Source organism: Harpia harpyja, chromosome 3 (genome assembly GCF_026419915.1).
Source record: "Harpia harpyja isolate bHarHar1 chromosome 3, bHarHar1 primary haplotype, whole genome shotgun sequence".
NCBI classification, from domain to species: domain Eukaryota; kingdom Metazoa; phylum Chordata; class Aves; order Accipitriformes; family Accipitridae; genus Harpia; species Harpia harpyja.
This window is the reverse complement of record NC_068942.1, coordinates 28,000,670-28,021,915: the sequence shown is the minus strand read 5'-3', so window position 1 is coordinate 28,021,915 and position 21,246 is coordinate 28,000,670. Positions and strand designations below refer to the sequence as shown.

General features: G+C 38.8%; 1 protein-coding gene across 5 annotated transcripts in view; it reads left to right on the top strand.

Moving 5' to 3' along the window:
- COL19A1 (collagen type XIX alpha 1 chain) overlaps positions 1–21,246 on the top strand; it is a 199,407-nt gene that overhangs the window by 38,186 nt on the left and 139,975 nt on the right. For all 5 annotated transcript variants that reach the window (XM_052781799.1, XM_052781796.1, XM_052781797.1 and 2 more), the window contains 3 exons: positions 326–451; positions 950–1,012; positions 10,450–10,503. In XM_052781799.1, coding sequence (XP_052637759.1) covers positions 326–451; positions 950–1,012; positions 10,450–10,503 — 243 coding nt within the window. The remainder of the gene's footprint in view (positions 1–325; positions 452–949; positions 1,013–10,449; positions 10,504–21,246) is intronic.

Below are 21,246 nucleotides of genomic sequence, written 5' to 3'. Positions count from 1 at the left end.
TTTTTTTTTTTCCCCATGGGCATTTTCTGCTTCACTACTTCTAATTTTGGGAGACTTTATTCCTCTGTCTGGGCTCTTTTGGAAGAAAGAAGTGGGACAGTCAGATCAGTTTTAACTGGCATTGATTTTAGTACAGAAGGATCACAATGTCTAGACTTCATTTTACTACAGCTTTTTCCTCTTGTTTGGCAATTGTTGTGCCTTCTCTGTAATATGGTGTGTACAGGAGTATTAAAACAGAAAGTAACTTAAAAATAGTGTTTGGATAATATTTATCTATTAACTAAAGTGGACCAAAAATCAGAAAATCTTGGTTTTGTTTTAGTGCCCACGTGAGGAGAGGTTACTTGCTACAACTTCATCACCAGTGACTGTTCATGCCAGCAAAATATACACGCTTCCAGGAATGCAGCAAGAATCTAGAGAGAGATGCCACTGCTTTCCAAATAAAGTATGAGGTTTTCCTATTGCTTTTTAGTGCATCATGCTGTTTAAACCTGCTAGGCATTAAAAAAAAAAGGTTGATTTTTTTAAATTTTTTTTAGTTATGAAAAATATCTTACTGGCTTGTAGTGTTGTACTTACATTGTATTTCCCAGTTAAGAAACAGTACATTTTAGATTTAGTTATTTCAAAGTTAGAGTTGCAGAGGTCTGTAAGGTTTAGTTGTTTGAATACACACCAAAAAAAATTCCATGGTAAAACTGAGAATTATATTTAGGCATTATATGTAGTGTAAATGTTTTTGCTTAAGAATAAATTATTTTCTACATAATCCTTTTTTTTCTTTTTTTTTTTCTTTTTTTTAAAATCCTTCTCCTGAATTTTGCGCTCTGTTTATTCCAAGTCATTTGCTTTGTTAGGCTTTTGTGATAAAGACAAGGAAACCAAATCAAATACGTATTTTGAATCTGCTTCTTTGTTGATTTTTGATTTCTTTTAAAATCAGGGAGAAGCAGGATTGCCAGGAGTAGCTGGTTTGCCAGGCCAGAAAGGAGTTAAAGGTGAAAAGGTAAAATATCAGTCGAATTCTCTCTTTCAAATCTTTATCTTTGGCTTATCTTACTTAAATAGAAACTTTATGGATTTTGTTATTCCTTAAAGGAATCTGCCTATACACAGGTTAAATCCTTTATCAGTCAGTCTCTGGTTCTGCGTGTGGGCTTCCTGCCTGGCAGCTTACAGCTGTCTCACTTCGGAGTCCGCTCAGCAACTCCGTGGAACACAGTTTACCTGCCTGGGAAGTACATGCCCACCCAACCCTGTCAGCGTGTCCTATTGCCTGTTCCCCTTATCCAAAAAAAGAGAAGTCACATATGTCGTCTGTGATAAGGATTTTCCGGTATGATGCGTGCACGTCACTGCTGAAGGACAGAATCCTGTGTGGTGGATTCATCCTTGCATCATCGGTAGGAGGGTATAAATTCACTCGTAGCACCTCAGTGCTGTATGTTCTCTGACATCATTCTTACCTGAAACTTTCTGAATTGTGAAGAGAGAGGGACCTGACATAGACAAGCCCCCAGGACAGGCCAGTTGGTGCTGCTTTCCTTGGGCCTATTCCTTTTTCCTAGGTGGAAAAAAAGTTCGCGCATGTTAGTTTCTATAGCCCAGCTGAACCTAGAGGGATTGCTGGCAATTTCCAAATTTAATCATGAATTTTTGCTGATCCTAGGTCTGAGTATATAGAAAAATTGTCAGTGTTGGGGTTAGCCCGTGTTACCTACATAGGGAGTTTCCTGGCATTTATTTGGGAAACTGCTCTTCTGCTCCCCATTTAGACTATTACTGCTACTAAGATAAGAAAGGAGACTTCAGAAGTCTAATTTTTTTACCATTCCATCTCACAGACAATTAGCAGTATTTACAATGCTAAGCATAGTACCTCTAAATAAAGCATGTGGGTGCCTGTGGTCACCTCCAGTTCTGTTGTTCTGTTCGTTTTATAAAGAAACCCTCATTGCATTGATTCAAAAATCATCCAACAGTCAGTGAACCCTTTCAACTTCCATGCATCATTGACAGCAAATTGCATGGGGCTGTGTCTGACATGGTTGGTAATTACAAAGTACAAAATTTTTGGTTTAGGCGTAAAACTGAAAATTGTTAAGCTTGAGATTCACGTAAAAGAAATCTTTGAAGATTTATACAAATAGAAGAATTTTTTGGTAGTGGCCTACTACCTATAAGTCCAAATTTGATCTGTTTGTCACCAGCCACTCTGATACTTCACTGAATGTTTAAAGCCTGAGCAGGACTATGTGCATTTAGCAGCTTAGCCTAATGATAGTAAATTGGCATCTGTGAATGTCAATTCACAGAATTCAATGAATCGGCACATTAAAGTCAGAGGGAGTATGGCAAACAGCTAGAAAGCGGCTTAGTTTGAACCTTCCTTATAATTGACCAATACTTGCTGCTTTCTAGCTTTGGGGTGGGGGGCACATTACTGCTGTGATTAAAAGGATAGTCTCAGTGTTGACTTTTGGGAGCAAACAAATACTGCCTTGAATAGTGCCTACCACAATGGAGCTGAATGCCATGTTCTCTGAGGATTTAGTACCATTTTTCCTTCGCCTCTGCATTTATGCAAGTTTTCAGTAACACTTGCTCTCAATAATGGCCTTGTTACATCAATAATTAGAGGTGGAGAGGCAGCAAGACCCCAGATGATTCCAGACATGCAGGATACCTGATTTATTGCCAGATGACATGAAGGAGAGTAACAGACTGTGGTTGGATGGTTTGTAACATGTTATACATGAAATAAGCAGCTTATTGATGACTTTGCTGGCCAGTAACAGAAAAACCGTGTAAGTCGTCTGATGGATCTTCAGCTTATGTTTCCTACTTTGCTTGTGCTCAGCTCCTCATTTTATTGTTTGCTTTTGCTTCTAAATCATAATATTATTAGCATCCAACTAACTATATTTAAATGTCCTTACCATGGCAGCATCCAAGTGAAAACAAGTTAATATTAATTTTTTAGCTGCTTTCCTGGGAAATTTCTGTATCTGTTGATATTATGTCTTGTTCAGCACAATATTCCTTACCCTTTTACTGTATGTCGTCTCATTCCAATTTCCCATCCATTGTAATTAATTGTATGACTGAATTTACATGTCTTTTTGTTGCTATGGGATTGGCAAGAAAGTCTCCACATACACAAATTGGTGTTAGGCGATATTCAAGCCTCCCAAAATAGCCCTTCTCTTTAGTCTAACATAGCTGTTCCCCAAGATCAGAGTCTGTTTGGCATGTTCAGGAATATCTAAGCTATCACCAATAAAAAGCATGATACCTGATAAACCATTTTTAGGCATTTTGAATTTAATTATTAGCCTGTTTCCACTTCATTCCTGTATACTTGGCAGTACTGTTGGCAGTCCTGGACTCTTGGCTCATCTTAGTACCTCTGAACGGGTCTGAGCCAAAGTCCAAAGTGTATTGTGGGCCCAAATGACTAAAGTGCCGTATTTTCATTGGAACAAGCATTCATGCAAATACTGATGCATCTCTGCCAAGCTATCCATCTGAATGTACAGGAGCATCACTGATCAAAATTATTCCATTTGTGTGAATGACCTTCCTATTTGTATGCCTGGCCTTCCATTAGGGCTTCGTGAGGACATTATGAGAACAGTTCTTCACTCAACAATAGAACTGTTACCTCTGGTGCTTCAGGGGTGAAGAAGCTGCTCAGTTTCAAGACTGTCTCCCTTCTTGAATGACCAAACCGTTCAGTTCAGTACCATACACCCCTTACTGTGTAGCAAAAACTGCCTCAAGGGCGGTAGTCCCCGTCCCTTTTGTTTCCTGTGCAAGCTTGCATCCAGCGGGGTTTGCTCTGCAGGATTTTATTTGCTGGAAGATCAGTTTCTGCAGCTATCTGCAGCAAGGGACAACCTCCTGCTCTTTAATGTCTGAATAATTAAGACTCAAAAAGCCACCAGGACCAACCTTGTTTGTTGCTTACTGGTCTCTGCCCTTGAAGCACAGCTTTTGGACTGCCTGATAGCTTTTTCCCATTGGATGAAAACTGGGAGGCAGCAGCAGTCGAGTGTACAGTTTAGGTTATCCATGAATAATATACTGTGTTATTCTCACTGTAGCTTGATTCTTAGCACAGTGTATTCCACAAGTTTCAAGCGATCACAAGTCAGGTGGAAGTCTCCTGTGATTTAACCCATTTTGATACCTGTTCTGTAGAGCTAGGTTTCCTCTTCTGCTGAGCTGAGTGAGATAGTTACTGTTTTCTGTTTTGGAAGCAATTTCTACTACTCCAGCATGGTATATAGCTACTCAGACTCTTACAAATACATTCATTGTTAGCAAATGCCTTTTGATCATAAGGTGAAGGTCCTGTTTTGTCCTCAACATGTACAAATTATTCAGAAAGACAGAATATGGATCACAGTAATTGGAATGATTACATATATATGGAATATACAAACTAATTTTCTCTATCAAAGAGGCTAAAAAAAGTAATTGTATGTAATCTTTTTTTTATTTCTGTTAGGCAAACTTAGTGCCCAGGAAAGATTTTAAATTGAAATCCAAAGAGAATTAAATATTTTGATATAATATTAAAACATTCCAAGCTGTATTAATAGGTCACTGGTTAATGCTCTAAGTACAGCAGGGAGCAAAAAGCCAGAGACAGAGTGCTTTCAAACATTTAAGTGCCTGTTGATGCACACTATGGAGAAATTTATTGCTATTCAAGTGAGCTTCATTAATTTAAATTTTACTTAAGGAAAACGATGTTTCAAAGGCTATTTTAGGATTGGTAGAGATAAGTTTATGGAATATATTGTTGCGCTAAGAAAATATTTATCATAGAACCATAAGAAAAAAGAACTTGTGGAGAAATGAGGTGTCTGACTGCTCTTTCTGCCTATTTTCCTTGCTAGTCTCCCTCTCCCCCTCCTCTGCCAGTCCTCTTATAACCCAGGTCCACCTGATTCCACCTAAGGCATATCTATCATATCATGCAGCCTTGAGAATGGTTCCTTTCTGTTCCAATTTTTGTTGCCGAAGTTATTGATAGGGTCCTAGTAACTGGAATGCATGAAAAAGAAAAAACTGGGGGCAAAATACGGCTGGCTGTCAGTGATGACAAAGTCAGAAATTGCCAGTGTACTTAGTAGACTAAAATTTTATAATGGGTAGAAGGGACCGCTCCATGCCTACGGAGCTAAGAATTTCTTGGTAGTCCTGCCTAATGTTTTAACCATCTAATACTCCAAGTTACCAAATTAATAAGGAAAAACATCATTAGTAATACAGTTTAATTTGTTTTCTTTAAAAAAAACTCTTACAACTGGGGGCTTCTACTGAGAGTAACAGGGATGGTGCTTCCTGGGCTCCATACTCCCTGCTTCTCCTGCAGTGCCAGGGAAACCCTGGAGTGATGCTGCCTTTGGGATGAGTTTTCCTTCTCACCCTTGGCAAATTCTCTGAATTTGAGTTTATTGTATTCATCAAATAAAAGTTCCTAATGAGGTGGGGATTTTCCCAGGTCTTCTAAATACTTCTATCACCATTTTATAATCCTGAGAACTGTTTACCTGTCTGTACATCTAAGTTTTAAATTTTAGCTTACGTAATTTCTTACAGGGACTGCGTTTCACATTAATCATACAGATGACGGAACTAGTATAAAGTATGAGTTCTCTACATTACCAGTTTCACCTTCCAATTCATCACTTTTGGAAACCCTGCCAGTACACTGTCTGCTGGGAACAACTCTCTTCAGAGTGTGCTGGTATTTCTTTCTTGATAATAATACGTATTTTCTTACCTGGACATTTCTGATGCTATTGGCACGTATAACTACACAGAGATGAAAACCAGGAAAGCTAATTTACTTAATGAAATCTTAGAAAACCAAAACTAATTTTCGTTGAGGAGTGTTTTGACAACTGGCATAGGTTGCTCATTTTATCTGAACTAATATGTCCCTGTTGTAAGCAAGAGCAACGTTGTAATGCAATTCTCTAGCAGTGTGTGCTCTAGGCCACGTTAATGTCGTTCTTTCTGTTTATTAAGTGCATTTGCTTTTATCTTAGTATTAAAATCATCATCTGTACCTGGTTAGTACAGAACCCTGCTGAGAATATTTTCCACCTCGCAAAATTCCTTGTAGACTTTTTCTAGATTAAATATTAATGTGTCAAGTTAATCCCACTCCATATCACAATGTAAATACATTTTAAATAGATTTGCAATTTAAGAGACAAAGTAACGTGTTTAAATAAAATACTTTCCTTAAAGAATGGTTTTTGGTTTTATACTAGAAAGGACCATAATTTGTTAACTTAAATAATTATCACTTTGTCATTTTCTTTATTGCCACATTTGGCTGTAGGCTATCTTTGCTGTACATGACTTCAATAGTAATGTGTGGTATAGGAATCAAGGTACTGTATTTTGTGTCTGCTACGAGCATATCATTTCTATGACAGGTGCATTGAGTAAAGGCTGCATGGTACGAAGAGGTAAAGGTCAAGTGCTTTTGAAACTCTGAATCATTAATGTCAAAAAATGATCACAAGTGTAACACTGCAGGTGGTCTCCGATGTGCAAAATTGTTTCTGCTTCAGATAGAAGGCTGATTGGTAGCATTGGAAAGAAGCATGTCTGCTATTTGTGATATGTTTTGAAGAATTTAGTTTGGCTTGGCTTTACGGAAAGTTGACAGAAGCTTGCTTTGCCCCCCGTCCTGACTTCGGCCTGCTGAATTTCCACCCTGTCTGCTTACGATTTTACCAAAATAAACATTGTCAAAAATATAGTAGCCATCCCATTGTTTGCAAGAGATCACCTTCTGAAAAATGTGCTATGGCTTAAATATTTTATTCATCAGTATCTGGTGCTCAGCTGAAAAGGATTTTCACTGGTACCCTTAGCAGAAAATCCTAACGGTAGACTTAAAGCTCATGGTGCTACCTTTGAGTGTTGTTACACTGAGTGTTCCTCGTAACCTATGAATGCCAGCATTGTACTGCTAGTGTTCACCAGCTTATGAAATTGTTCTTCTGGCAGCATATATGTCTGTTGGCTTTGGTAGTTATAAGTAAATGCAGTTCTTTATTCCCATTCTTACTAATTTATTTACATAAACTTAAAAAGTTCAATTGCAGTGTGTGTCAGGAGTTAGAATATTCTTGTTAAGGCATAGAAGAGATTTATTTAGGGGTAGGTGTAGGCCTGATGGTCAGGAACCGTGTTTTTTCATCTCATTTCTATACTTTTGGCATCTACTACGTAAGAAAGAGAAAAGGGTGCCTTTTCACTTTTGTGAAGGACTTAGAGCTCTACAGAAGCAAAGGAAAATGCCATTAAACAAACAAAAAAAATAGGCAAAAGCCCCTTAAAAATGCATTTGCTCTTTTTTTATTCTGCCATGCTGCCTGTGTGAATACTGTTACAGGTTGTACAACCTATAGTGTCTGATCTTTAAACTCATTGAATAAAAGCGTGAAAAACTACAACCTTTCAGACTGTGGCTACTAAATTCGCAATTACAAGATGGAAGCATAACTTTATGATCTAATTTGCAGTGGAAAATAATTGTCTTTAAGGTGGGGAGTCTGTTGGCAGTTAGTGGAACAGAAGCGTAAACATACCTTGGTTAATTGGCTCGTAAGTCATATATGCTAAAGGCTTTCTAGCGTGTAGCAGGCTGTGTAATTTTAGACTATACAGTATATAAAAATACACTGCTGGATGTAACAAAGTGGTTCTGGTCTATTAAAATACTGGCAAGTGGCATAAGGGAACAGAGCTTGCATAGATAAGAGAGTCACTCTGTGGGTGATAAGGTAACCAGGGGCCAGTCCTGCTTCTTTGTCTCTCATAGTGCCAGTGGGTTCATGCTATTCACATGAATAAAAAGGACATAGGAGATGGCTCATATGCTTCTCCAGAACATGGTTGTATCTGAGCAGTGGTTTAAACTTACGGCTGGAATACTGTAACTGGGAGTCGCTCACTTTGATTGATCTGCTTAGCTCACGTGTTATGAACAAAGGAGTTTTGAGCCAGGCTGTACACATGTAGTTGTTTTATGATGGTTTCTGTGAATAATTGTTAAGAAATTAAAATGGGGTGCAAGGAGGGTAGGTAAGTTTTATGGCAGGCGAGAAGCAACAGCAATGGTATTAGGGCATGACAGCTTACTTCAAAATTGCAGCGACAGTCATTAGGAGACATCATTTTGCCTTTAGAAAAAGGTAGCAAGAAAATTTGACCTGTAGACTTTGGGTTTGGGGGGATTTTTTGGTGGTTTTGGTTTGGGGTTTTTTTCCTCCTTTTTTTTTTTTTTTCCTCGTCTTTTTTTTCCTTGAGGCTAGAGACAAAAATATTGAATTCTCAGAACTTAACTGAGAGTGCCATCCAGGGCCCTGGATCCGATCCATAGACTCCCTGGGTAGAGCATAAGGAGACTTAAGCACCTCCGAGTACAGTGTGCTGAGTCAGCAGCTGCTGCGTGCCAGCCTAGAGGGAATGCTGAGGAAAAGCATGTATTGTAAATCCTTCCTTTAGCAGGGATTAAATGTTTCATAATGGCTGTTCTGGGATATAGCAAATACTGTTGTTATGTACTACTTGCCAATCTTACTGTTCCTTTCTTAGCTTCAGAAAGGTTAATAACTTCATTTCAGGACAGAGGTATTACATTTATGCTGAAAAGATAAAGGTACTACAGTATTCTGTCTATGAAGCTTTTTCATATTTTTGGTTTTGGTAGGGTTTTTTTGTGGTTTGGTTTTTAAAAAGTTTTACAGCAGTGTTGTTTTCTGATACTGAATTCTGGGATACCTAGCTGATGTTGTTGTACCATAACTACATTAATTAAAATCACTTTAAACCTGACGGAGAGACTTAGGTTGTAATTTAAGAAATGGTTATGCACTTTACATGGGGACGGTCTCACGTAAAATGCAGGAACAGTCATCTGGATAGGAACCTGGTCTCCTTGCTCTCAGGCATGACACCAGGCTGCTGGGATGCAGTTCACTTGTGCAGTTCCTAACATTCCTGTTGTGAACTTTGGAAGAGCTTTAGATCCCATGACCACCCATGCGCTGGCAGGCATGAGCCGTCCAGGCAAGCGGGGGTACAGGCGGGGAGCACTCATAGGCTGCGGGGGGCACAGAACATGGATGTTCTGTGGCCGAGACAAAGCCTTTCTGCTACGCTGTCAAGTTAAGCATCTCCTGTCTTATAGGTAACAGAAGAAGAAAAAAATCACTGCAGCACTGTGTGTGTATCCTATTTCGGAAGATCATGAGAAACTCTTTGTTACTGCAGAGTGGGTTTATTGACTAAACTGATGAACTTTGCCTAATGCCAAGAAGTTTCTACATATGCCGAATGTCAGAATTAGGAGTTTCCAGGATCCTGCTATTTAAAAATTTATGCACTTTGTGAGTTTAGAGGTCTTGGGCACTAATTCCTCAGCAGGGACTTCTGGGTTTGCGGTTTTAGATTTGCTCTCCACACCTAAGTTTACAACCTGTTTTAGGAACCAATTATTTGTGTAAATGTGGCTCTTCTGCTTCTTGGTACAACCCTTTCTCTCGAAGAACAATTTGATGGTTAATTCTTTTCAAACCAGTGACGTTTTCTTCATAAAGAATTGGATTACTCTAAAAAAGGCTGCAGCATTTTCTGTTTGCTAGAGGATGTTCTCTTCTTGGTACAAGTAGACAAACCTAATGTTTTGTTTTGTTTTTAAATGAAGACTATAATACAGTTTCAGTTCTTTCGTTATATTCCTCTAGAGTCCACCCGATTTTTATTTTAAATTTCATAGCCCTTGTACTTGACATTATTAAGCAAAATTTCTATGTTTGATGTTTTCTTCAATCATTTTGAAGACTCATGGTCCGATTTGCAGCTGCTGGGATCTTCCATACCTCTCCTGATCAGTTGGTCATTTGTCTCTTAAAACTAAAATTTTCTTATACAGTGCTTATGGTTTAGGGTTTGGTTTCAATGGGGGGGTAACAGGGAGAGAGGAACTGAGTTGAAATAGTGTCTTTTAAAAATATTGTGGGCACGTGACTTTTAGACAAAAAAATCCTGTATTACATGGTGAGCTTCAGTGTAGAACACAGCCCAGTGAAAATGGACCCCTTGGCTTCACTCTGCTGTCGCAGTGAATTCCCTTAAAATCAGCAGACCTGCTTTTTATGGAAATGTGCATGTGCCAGTATTTGTCAGATGTGGGTCTTAATTGACATTATAGGTGTTTTAAAATGTATTTATTTTGTCCAATTTTAGTGTTACATATAAGGCATCCTCCTCCACAGTGGTTACATTACTAAGCATGACAAAAACAGGGTAGAAGGTGCTTTTCTGTTGAATCAGATATGACCTGAGTAGTTGTTTTTAACCTCAGAAGTCTTTAAACTTCTAATGGAATAATTTGTTTTGTAGGGTGAAATGGGCGTGAAAGGACAGGATGGCATTCCTGGTACTCCTGGCGAAAAGGTATGTTCACATGCATTGATTTGTAATTTGGGAAGTGTTCATTATGTCAGTGGCTTATCTGTAATCATGTACAGAAATGGGAGGATAGAACTCTTGTGTTAGAAAATTAACTTGTCTTACCTGCGCTGCCATGTTTTTGTAGCACGCTGAAAAATGGTATACCAATAGTATTCTCTGCAGATGTGCTTGCTTGTTTGTTTTTTTCTGGAAGGGGAGCTATACAGAACCAAAGGAATCCACTAGTTCCACTGTGCAGTTTGTGGTCTGCACGCCTAGAAAAGAGCTCTTATGCTCTCAACAGGCCGCTTGGTAGAGCTTGGGGTAAACACCACTGACCTCTAAGCAAAGACTTGGGAACAGCCATGGCTAAGAAACATGTCAGCCTACCTGTGTAGTCAAGAGGGTAAGTTTCATTTCATTTCAGGATGTTAGTGTGCAAATTAAGGCAGTTGTACACGTTTACTGAGTTTAGAGCTAGTTACCTGTATCAGAGGAAGTCTACTAGTCTAATATTTAGCATCTTCAGTATAGAACACAGCCCTCATAACACTGAGGAAACAGTGTGTTGCTGGAGTTTCTGGTCATTTGGCCTCTTGTGATTTTTTTTTTTTTTTTTTTTCCTGTTCCATAGTAACAGTTGAAATAATAGTGGATTTTCTGCATATACATGGAAGTCAGTCAACATATAAATTAATGAAACTCTCCAGATACATGTGTTAGTTGGTTTTTTTTTTTTATTTCAGTGGTATCTTTAGCATCACAGTTTAAGTCCTCAACCCTCAATTCTGTCAATTTAGGTTCTTTTTAATCGTATACTTCAAGTTTTTTTTCTTTCAGTGCCATGAACAAGTATGCCTTTTAAAGGCAGCTGTTGCTCTGAGAGGCTCAGAATTTCAGTGTTGCGCTTTATTGGTTGACATGCTGCTTTCATATGTATGCAACATTTTAGTAATGGCACAGGGTTTGGTTTATTTTGTAATTATCTAGATTTCTAAGTACTGAAAGAAGTAGAGTTTCACTTCAGCTATCAGGTTTAAAATTTGTAACTAACAGGATACAGAATTATGAAACTATCTTTCATTTTTACTTACTATTTCTGTATCAAATTGTGTTTTGTTAAAAATGGGAGGTAGACATATAATATTACCAAAGAGATGAGTTAATGATATTTGCTGCTGATGCTAAGTTATATGCGGTAGAAAAATGGAGAGCAGGCTGCAAAGATGGTCAAAAGACTTTGCAATGTTGAGGGACTGAATCATAGCGTGGTATGTAAAATTCAGAGGAAGTAATAGTAAAGTGATGCAGATGAAGAGGAAAACAAAGCAAACATTATATATTTCATGTTGGACCCTGGACTAGCTATTACTGTTCAGGAAAGTGACCTTGGAATTACAGATCAATGAAATCATATGCTCACTGTTAAGCACTGGTCAAATAAACAAACGGAATTTAGGAATTATTAGGAAGAGAATAGGGAACAAAGCAAAAGCATCTTAATGTCACTGTTATTAATGAAACCGTATTGTGCTGCATCCTGAATGGTGTATACGGTTCTGTTTCCCACATCTCAAAGGGGATCTGATATTACTGGAAAAGGTTCAGAGGCCCAATGCTCTTGATAGCTCCATCTTCCAATTAAGGTGTGACAGTGTGGACTTCAATTTGAAAAAGACACGACTGAGATGAAATATGTCCTATTCTGTGCTCTATGCGATCAGGGATGGAACAGAAAAGGTTAATAGGGATTTATTTATTTATTTTACTCTCCTTTTCAGTGTGCAAGCTAGAGCATCAAACCTATCTGATAGCAAGTTCAAAAAGGATAGAAAGGGCTCATTCTTCCTGTTACATGACTACAGTTCGAACACTCTGCCACAGGGTTTAAACGCTCTGAAAATATTAGAAAACTGACGGAATAAAAATCCATGGAGTGTGTTAGACACTGCTGCTTGTCTGAAAGTTCTTGAGCTCCAAGACACTGAAGTGTGGGAAACCCACTGGAGAAGTCTTTATGGTTGCCTTGTTGTTATACTGTTCTGTAGGCATCTGTCGTTGCCACAGTTGTAGTCATATACTTGACTAGAGAAACCCTTGATTTGATCAGCTAGACAGTTTTTACTTTTCTGTGTTCCCAGGTTTGAATTAATGGGAAGAGTTATTCTAAAACATTGTAGATTGAATGAGATTGATCTAGAATGACGCTGTGTTTTCCCTTGGCTTTTTCTGTAGCTCCTTCTCTGATGTTATCTTTCTTTAAAATTACCAGGCTATGTTGCTTTTCCAGTACAAGTTATTATTACAGTTTCCATGGTTAATACTGTTTGGGTTTTTTTTTTGCTTAGTGCCTCACAGATTCACTGTCAGGCCAAATCCCAAAGCTCCTGTTAGTTTACGTAAGGCTCAACAGTCAGATCATATTTAATATCAAGACACTGTACTTTTCCTGAACATTATAACTCTCTTAATTAAGACTAGATAAAAGCCGTACCATTGTTGCAAATTAAAAATGAACTACCATGGAATCTGAAACTGGCAAAACCAAAAGCTGTTTAAAAAAAAGGCAAACAAAGCATTTTGTACATGCATAGCTAAATGAAGAAACTGAGATCCAGCCACCCAGGTTCTGCTAGCCAGCATTGTCATGTCTATGCTGAGTAGTACAGTGCTGTGTGGAATTACTAGCTCCTTTCTCGAGGTAGAATCACTATTTTCCTCGTGCTGTGAATGGTGTTAACATGCTCTGTCTCTTGGTTGATGCATCAAGAGCTATGTAAATTTGTGTGCGTCTGTTATTTTTGTGCTCCTTTTTCTGGGATGTTCTAGATGCTAAAAGTGTACATAGATTCAGACAACTGAATGAAGTAAAGGAATAAAAATACTCTAAGCACTGTTATATATAAAGGTGCCTCCTACGTTTCAGACTGTGCAATGCTGGGAGAGCGTTCTCGGGAGCTACTGCTGTTTGTTTATCCTCTTAAACCCTTCAATACGCATTATCTTTTGTTGGAGATGTTACATTTGTATGACTGGTCTGGCTATTTTTATGTATTTCTGCACTGTATTTTTCTGAGCTTTGTGCAGACGTGCCCCCTGAGTCACTAGTTAGAAACAGGAAAAAGAACAAAGAAACGATACAATTATTTTTTATGTAAATGCAGTTTGAGGCTTCAGAGAGCAGAGGGGCTCTTTCTGATACACCCAAAACCTATTCACTGCAATGCTCCATTGTCCATACTTCTTTCCCTGGGGAAAGGTTCAGAGGATAAATATGTGGCAGATCTTACTCATGTTGCTATGAGTAAGCAGCAACATCAATTCATTTGACCTATTTTAGAAGTTTACCTTAGAATGAGATAAACTTGGCTATCAGAAGGCCTGTTTCTGTAGAATCGATTAGCTCAAACGTACCTGACACTGTAGCAAAACCCTAAAGTTAGAATAATCCTATCCAACATACTTTATACTTGAGAGAATCTTACCAGGAGAATCTCCCAGGAAAATGCTCTGTGGTTGTATACTTAATTTTCAAGATCTGTGTAAATGGTGAGAAGTCTGTAAGGCTTCATATATGGCCTTCATTTTCAGGGATCTAAAGTGTGAAAATAGATTGTGTACCTCCCGTATCTTCTGTCTGTCTTTAAATGTGACACTTGGCCTTCTGTCATTTGTAAGACGTATTACTGCTGACAACATAATTTCCTATTCACTAAATGCTGCAGTGGTTTTGCAACAGTCGTACTGGCTACTAGGTGCAGATCTAGGTGGTGATTTCTAGGAGGCTCTTGCCATTTGAGATCTCTGTGGGCTAATACAGAGAGCAAAGTTCAAGTCTTGATGACTCTAGGGTGACGTAAGAATAGCCTTAACACCCAGAAGAAAATGGATGAGTATTCAGACCATGGTTCTGCAGTTTTGCTGATTTTTCTACTGCAGTTCTTGTAAGCTGCCAAAGTAAAAAATGAGGTTTCCATTGGCTGGCAACACACCACAACATGCCTGTCATGTCATCTGCCTTCACAGCAAGAGCGGTCAGTGTGACGGTGCTGATGACCGATCCAGAGAGTCAAGAATCAAATGCAGTCCTTGTGGAGCCCTACCTCAGGCCCCAAAGTCACAACGCAGTAGGTTGTGGACACCATCACATAGAGGACTCTGTATTTGATGTCTAACTACCTAGTTCTTTCATCCCTGTCCTTTTTCAGGGAACCGTCTTAAGAGATATTTTTTAAATAGTAGGTCCTACTTAGGGCAACAGAAGAAATTCTTGAGAGTATCAGAGTTCTGTGGTGTTAGTTAATAGCTTGAAAAAATAAGAGGGTAGTAGTCCTCCCTTCGAAGGAAACTCGCTTCATTTGTAGACTACCAGAAGATAGGGAATACATTGCCGTGATCCCCTTCCTGCAATCAGGACTGACTTGTAGCTCAGCCTTCTGGGGACGCTTCTTCAAGATACCTGTCAAATCATGATACAAGAAGAACTAGAATGTTGTGGTAAATCAGAATCACTATGCATGTAAGACCTTATGCCTCGGTCTTCTGGAGGTGTTCAGCAAAGTCTGTGAGGACAGGAGAAATGCATGTCAAGGGAAGCACTGTGTTAGCCTGCTTTTTGGTGATTAGCAAGTGAAATTGTCTCTGGATACACTTCTGAAGCCATTTAGTATAATTGGATTGCAGCCAGACTGCTGGCTGTATGGCCTGAGAAATTAAATCTGTCCCTGAAGCGGAGGTTTGAGGTGACTGGAGTGCTCTAAGGTGTAGGATGACAGTCGCCTGTCTGCTGCAAATCAGGCTCCGCAAGTTAAGCAACCCTGATCTAGCAGTTAGACTAACCTCATTATGACAACAAGAACTGAATGCTCTGCCATTAGGAATGGTCTTCACACACCATTGCTGTGTGCAGGGTCACACCACTGGTGTAATCTGAGCAAGGTTGATACACCGCTGGAAAGTATTCCTATTAAAAAAGTTTGATTATTTTCCTAGTGTTCCTGTCATACTGAAATGGCAAGAGGACTCTCCTGTTGGTGAGACCCACAGGCTTCTCCTTTACTGAAGTCATAGTGTCTTATTACTTCCATATAGGTTGCACGTGTGCAGCTCCTTTCCATAGCACCTACTGGGGGATCGATACAGATAAGGATGGTCAACATCCTTAAGGCTATGCATTTTGTTTCGGGAGAGAACAGGGTTAGTCTCTCTGCTCTTCCAGCCCAGGAAACGATTAGACTTTGCACGAAGCATACTGTGTGTTGGATCCTCCTTTTGTAGTATCCTTCTAGGCCTTCCAAATAGTCGGACAACTTAAGCAGGTGTACGCTTTGAACCATGACTAGAAGGTCAAGTATTCCAGCCTTAAGAATGTGTTCTTAGACCTTTTCTGAGGAGAAGCGGAGGGGAACCAAAAAAACCCACCAGATCTTTTTGTTCTCATTTACAGGGAGTTCATCTGTCCCTTGCCTTTCCTGAGCTTTTTGTAAACTCCAACAAGCTGGGTTTGATTTGCCTCTGTATAGCTGAGATTTTACTGTTTCCTGCACTTCTTGTGTCACTCAGCTGAATAACTCAAGTCCTTTTCTTCTCTTTGCTTCTGGGTCTATAATGCCATGACATTGAAGCTCCAAATTAAAAGTTTATTTATGTCCTGGATGCTAGCTGATGTAGTCCTGTTTGGGGTTGGGGGTGTTTTTTTGCTGGTCTCTGATGCCTTGGCAGTCAAGATGAACCTCTCAACTGTTTTGGCATATCACATTTTAGGGGATGGACAATCTCTGTGTACTTGAAAAGTTTAGTGGGAGAGTTCCTGGTTCTGAGAGATAGGTTGCCATCACTTTGATACAAAGTACTAAGCCTCTTGGGGAGTTACGGCTTATGTGTGTTATGGGTCCTGCTAGCCAAAAATCTCTTAAGCTTCTGAGAACATGCTGATGGCAGCAAGGCTCAAAGGACTCAAGCTGCTGAAGGTGAATAATTGGCTCTGTTCTTGACCATTCCATATTTGTCTTTTTTTTTTTTTTCTATTACAAAAATATTTTTTCTTCTTTCTCGGTCGCTACGTTCTGAAAAATAAAACTGATGTAGCCAGAAATGTAATTCAGAAAACTCAGAAGACTTACCAAACTAAACTGTTATTGTCTGTTCCCCTTTATCCGAACCTCCATAGTAATTGCTTTCTTATGGTTCATGGAATACAATTCACAGTGGTGGAGATGATGCATCTATGTCTCTTGAACTACATTTTGTGAAATACTTGTGACACCATTCACTTTTAATACTTGGCTTTCAAACGGCTTAGCTTTACTGTTGTAGTTTTTTTCACTAATTTTTTGCAATCTAGATTATGAACAGACATCCTAAAATATTAAATATATTGAGTAAGCTTTTAAAAATAGCTGGTTTTGCACAGTAAGCGTGAAGAAGCAGTGAAATATTCAATAAGCTGTGCATTTGCTACTGCGCTGTATGGGTGCTCCCACAGTGTATTGATAAAATAAACAGTTTAGACAGACTGAAAGGAGAAAGAAATGCTTATGTGAATAAAAACAATGTTTATCACTACACAACTTACATTACTATTCAAAGTCAGACTAGAGGAAAAAAAACTGAGTGTACATTTCAAGAGCTCTACCAACTGTACGCATGCTATTTGTACTTCAAGAGTCATGAAAATGGGATTGGGTTTACGTGAAACTGTGTAGTAGGTATCTGTAAAAGGATTGTTCCTTCTTTTGTTCACTTGCATGCATTTGTGATGATAGCCCAATAAAGTGTACATGTACTCACATATTTTGTGAGCTAGAAGATAACTGAACTAGAATATATAATACTGTTTGTGGTGGTTTTTCTCATTTAACTCTATGAGATGGTTATTTGTAGCTTCGTTTTCTCAAGTCCATTTTCAGTGTGCTGTCTTCAGTCTTAACTGACTCTGAAACCTAACCTGATGATTTTTATTCTTGTTAAATTTGATTACCCTTTTGTAATAGGGTTCTCTTTATATTTGGTACAGGTAAGGAAATGATTAGTAAAATGGTTCCCAGAACGTGATACAGATACCATTTGTGGTATGTGTCCTGCATCAAAGCAGCATGTTAATGCTTCCTGAACAGCCTAGTTTGCATTGCCTGGTGGGAAGAGCGGTACTTGAGAAAATGAGTTCGAAAACTGCTGCATTATAAGATATTTTTTTTTTTTTTAGAGGACATTGAATTCAGAAGCTCAATATAAAACATGGCTTAGAAATGTCCAGTGCTTTGTTTTCCAACATGATTTAAATATATATACATTATATTATACATTAACTTAAAATTTTGGAAAAAAATTATAAATGACATGCTAGTATAGCATGTGACTTCAAATTACTTTCAGAGATGCTTTTAATACCCGTCTCCATACTGAGTTACTCCAGGGTCAGGTCTTCAGGGCCAGCTATGTCATAAAATCCACAACCGGAAACTTGTTAAAAGTACATCCAAATCAAATCACGTTATCATGAAGATCCTTGTGACCATTGACCTGCTTTCCCCATTGCTCCAGCTAGACCATGGAAACTCTGTCTAGAAATTTCCAAGGCATATTTGACTTTGCAGAAGAGCCATGGGTATATGGCCTATTATGCCAGTTCAGCATATGCTCCTGGAGCATCAATCACTCATGCAAATACACAAATCTGAGGAGACATTGGTGTTGAGCTTACAGTAATGCAGTCTTTTCCTTGCAGCTGTCTCGAAAGATCTCTGGACACAGTGCCTTCCACATTTCATGTGCTGTACAGATCCTTGACAGGGGTCAGGATATTTCCGAAGTAGCTTGTCAGCATCTCTGAGAAAGCTTCCAAAAATGCATGTGGAGCACTGGATAGGTACTGCTTAAAGCCATCTTACTCAGTTTGTCTGTCTTTCATTCAGTGCCATCCAATTTCTGAGCTTCTGGCATTGCTAATCAGTTATATTTCAATATTTTTAGATCAGGTATGGGCATAAATTGTGCAAGTTATGCAGCTTTTGAAAAATCCTTGTAGTGCTTTACTCTGGAGTCTCCCACAGAGATAAAAAGAGTATGATCAGTAGTATAGGAAAAAGTATTTGACATCAGAAAGCTTTTCAAAGTAGGAGAATTATGAGCTGTAAGAATGTAAAGCTGAAACAACATTTTAATAGGAAATATGGTGCAAATTTATAAAAACTAGTTTTTTATGGGTAAACAACTTAATAGATTAGCCTCAAAAAAGACAGACAGTGGTTTTCCAATTGGAAACTTTATTACCACTAAGTTTAAAGCCTTGAGTTTGAGAATTGCTGGCCATTGGAAATCAGGCAGTTGGACACCATCTATTACAGCAACAAATTTGATACGAGTTTTGTATTCTTTTTTTCTTGTTTTCAGTGATGTCTTTATAATTAACGCACATCTGATTTTAAGAGATGGATGTATATGAAAACAGTAGCTCTCAATCACTTTCTGATGTATAAATGTGCTTTCTAAAAACCTTACTGGGCAAATACACTTCAGACCATTATGTTTTCCAAAACTTGTTTCATTGCTTCAGCATGTATAGTTCTTGCTTGCTTGCTCTCGCTCTCTCCTTAGCGTTACAAGGAAGTGTTTTGAATAGCCTTTGATCATAAATTTGATTCCAGAGAGCTGTCTGCTGTGCTGACTTATTTTTGCCTTATTAGGTGATTTTTGCAGTTCACAACTCCAGGAACTGTTGAGCTCCCTGGTTTTTCAATTCCTAAAGCTAAACGACAGCAGTTCAGTTCGGTTCTCAATAGAAAGCTCCGTGGAATCAAATTACCTTGCGTGCAGTGACACTGCTTGGGTGTTATTTCCATTCTGGAGGGAACAGTGCTAGTGACCGCTGTAGGTTGTGTAGCTGTTGGTGAGCAGAGACTTCATTTTTAATTAAAAAATTGTTGCTTTTTGAGGAAAAAAGAAATTATGCTTCAGTCTGTCAGCTAACCCATTTGAGGAAAGTCGTGGCATTGTCTTCTGTCCTCTTGTGGTTTCCCTCAAAATCAGATTAGTGCAATTGAGTAGAACAAAAGTGCAAATGTGTTTTGGGAGCCAGACGCTAATGCTTGTATTGCTCAGCATCAAAGCCATGGGCTCCTTCAGGCGAGTGACACTGGTGAGATAAGAGCCGGGGTGGAAGGGTATACCCTCTGGTATTTGCAAAGAAACTGTAATAACCAGCAGAACGTGGCCGGTCACGGGGGCCTGGCGTGCAGCGGCCGCTATTGTGATGTGAGGTGTGGCCAAAGAAACCAGAGGTCACCGTCCATTTTATAGGGGTCTGGGCTGCTGGGAGCAAAACGGAGGGTGGCACGCTGCCATGCAGGACAGGCTTTTGTTAGCGTGTTGTGTAACGTGGAAGTAAAAAATAATGTGGCTGTGAAATAATGCAGTCATTAAATGCAGCTCTTTGTTCCCTAATCAGAGAGTCATGAATACTCTAGCTGTGAGCCTGCCTGGCTCTGGGATTCTTAACTGTGTTTGAAAAGCCTCAGTCAGGACCTACGGACTTCGAAAGGGCAGGGGGAGGCTTGAGGATTCTTCTTCAATTGTTCGTACATTATATTGATTGGGTTCTTTCTGTGAGGTTTCTGTGGCACACAGATTTTTTTTTATTTATTTATTTTTTCCTCCTCCAGTTGTGAGGGCTAGAGACCGCAGGTTTTGAAACTAATATTCTGAGCTTTTCACATCTCATCAGAAAGTAGGGCTTTAAGAAACATACACATTATTACAAGACTTGGTGTTGTAAAAGTTAGCAGCAGCGTGTTGCAGGAGATGGACTAACTGGGGAGGAAGAAACTTTCTCACTGTACTGCAGAATTGTACAGCTTGTTTGACATGTTTTGCTTAGTTTTGTTTGTCGTCTTTTGAGGAATTAGGTGTTGGATTTCACCAAATACTAGATTTTGGAGCTGATGAATCATTGATCTATATTAGGATAATTATGGATAACTTAGCGTTACTGTACTTAATTTAATTTATATGTAACAGTATTTTCTCCCTGGCTAACAACTTCTATTACAAGTAGTGCATGAGACTTTAAAAAAAAATTTTTAGCTTCATGCAGTAGAAAATTTATACGTAGTACAAATTGTACAGAGGTTATAGATAATACTGTTGGCTGCTGTGACTTGTGACCTATTAACTATTAACTCTTCTTTGCCCTTTTTTTGGTGGGTGAGTTTTATTAGTCATATAATTATTTAAATAAATCCAGCTCAGATGTGCGTTTTCAATGTTAATGAATATACTTTTTCCAAAAAAAACTTAAAAATTATAATGTAGGTTTTACATTCCAAATTCCATGTAAATTGCTTTTCTTAATTTGTAGACGCTAAGTTGTTGGACATAAAAACTGCTTTTTATTCATAAAGTAAAATCATTCATAGCATTGCAAAACAGAATGTATTTTTTTTTTAATTCCCACTGCTAGCCAGTATTTATCAACACCTAAGATCCATACTGCATGTTTCAAGTCTGAATCGATTAAATCAATGTGACACGCTGAGGCTGGGCCAAGTCTTGTCTAATCAGCAGTCAGCACTGTTGCTCTGGCATGAGGCTCCCAAAAATAGAAACACAAGAAGTCAAACAAGTAAGTGGAAGGGCACTAAAAGAAAAAGTGCTGCTAATTCCACTGTTGACTTTCTGTCTAATGGATTCTTGTTCCCAGGCCACGCTAAGTAAAGCAACTGGCACAGGGTGTGTTTCTGCAGATGGCTC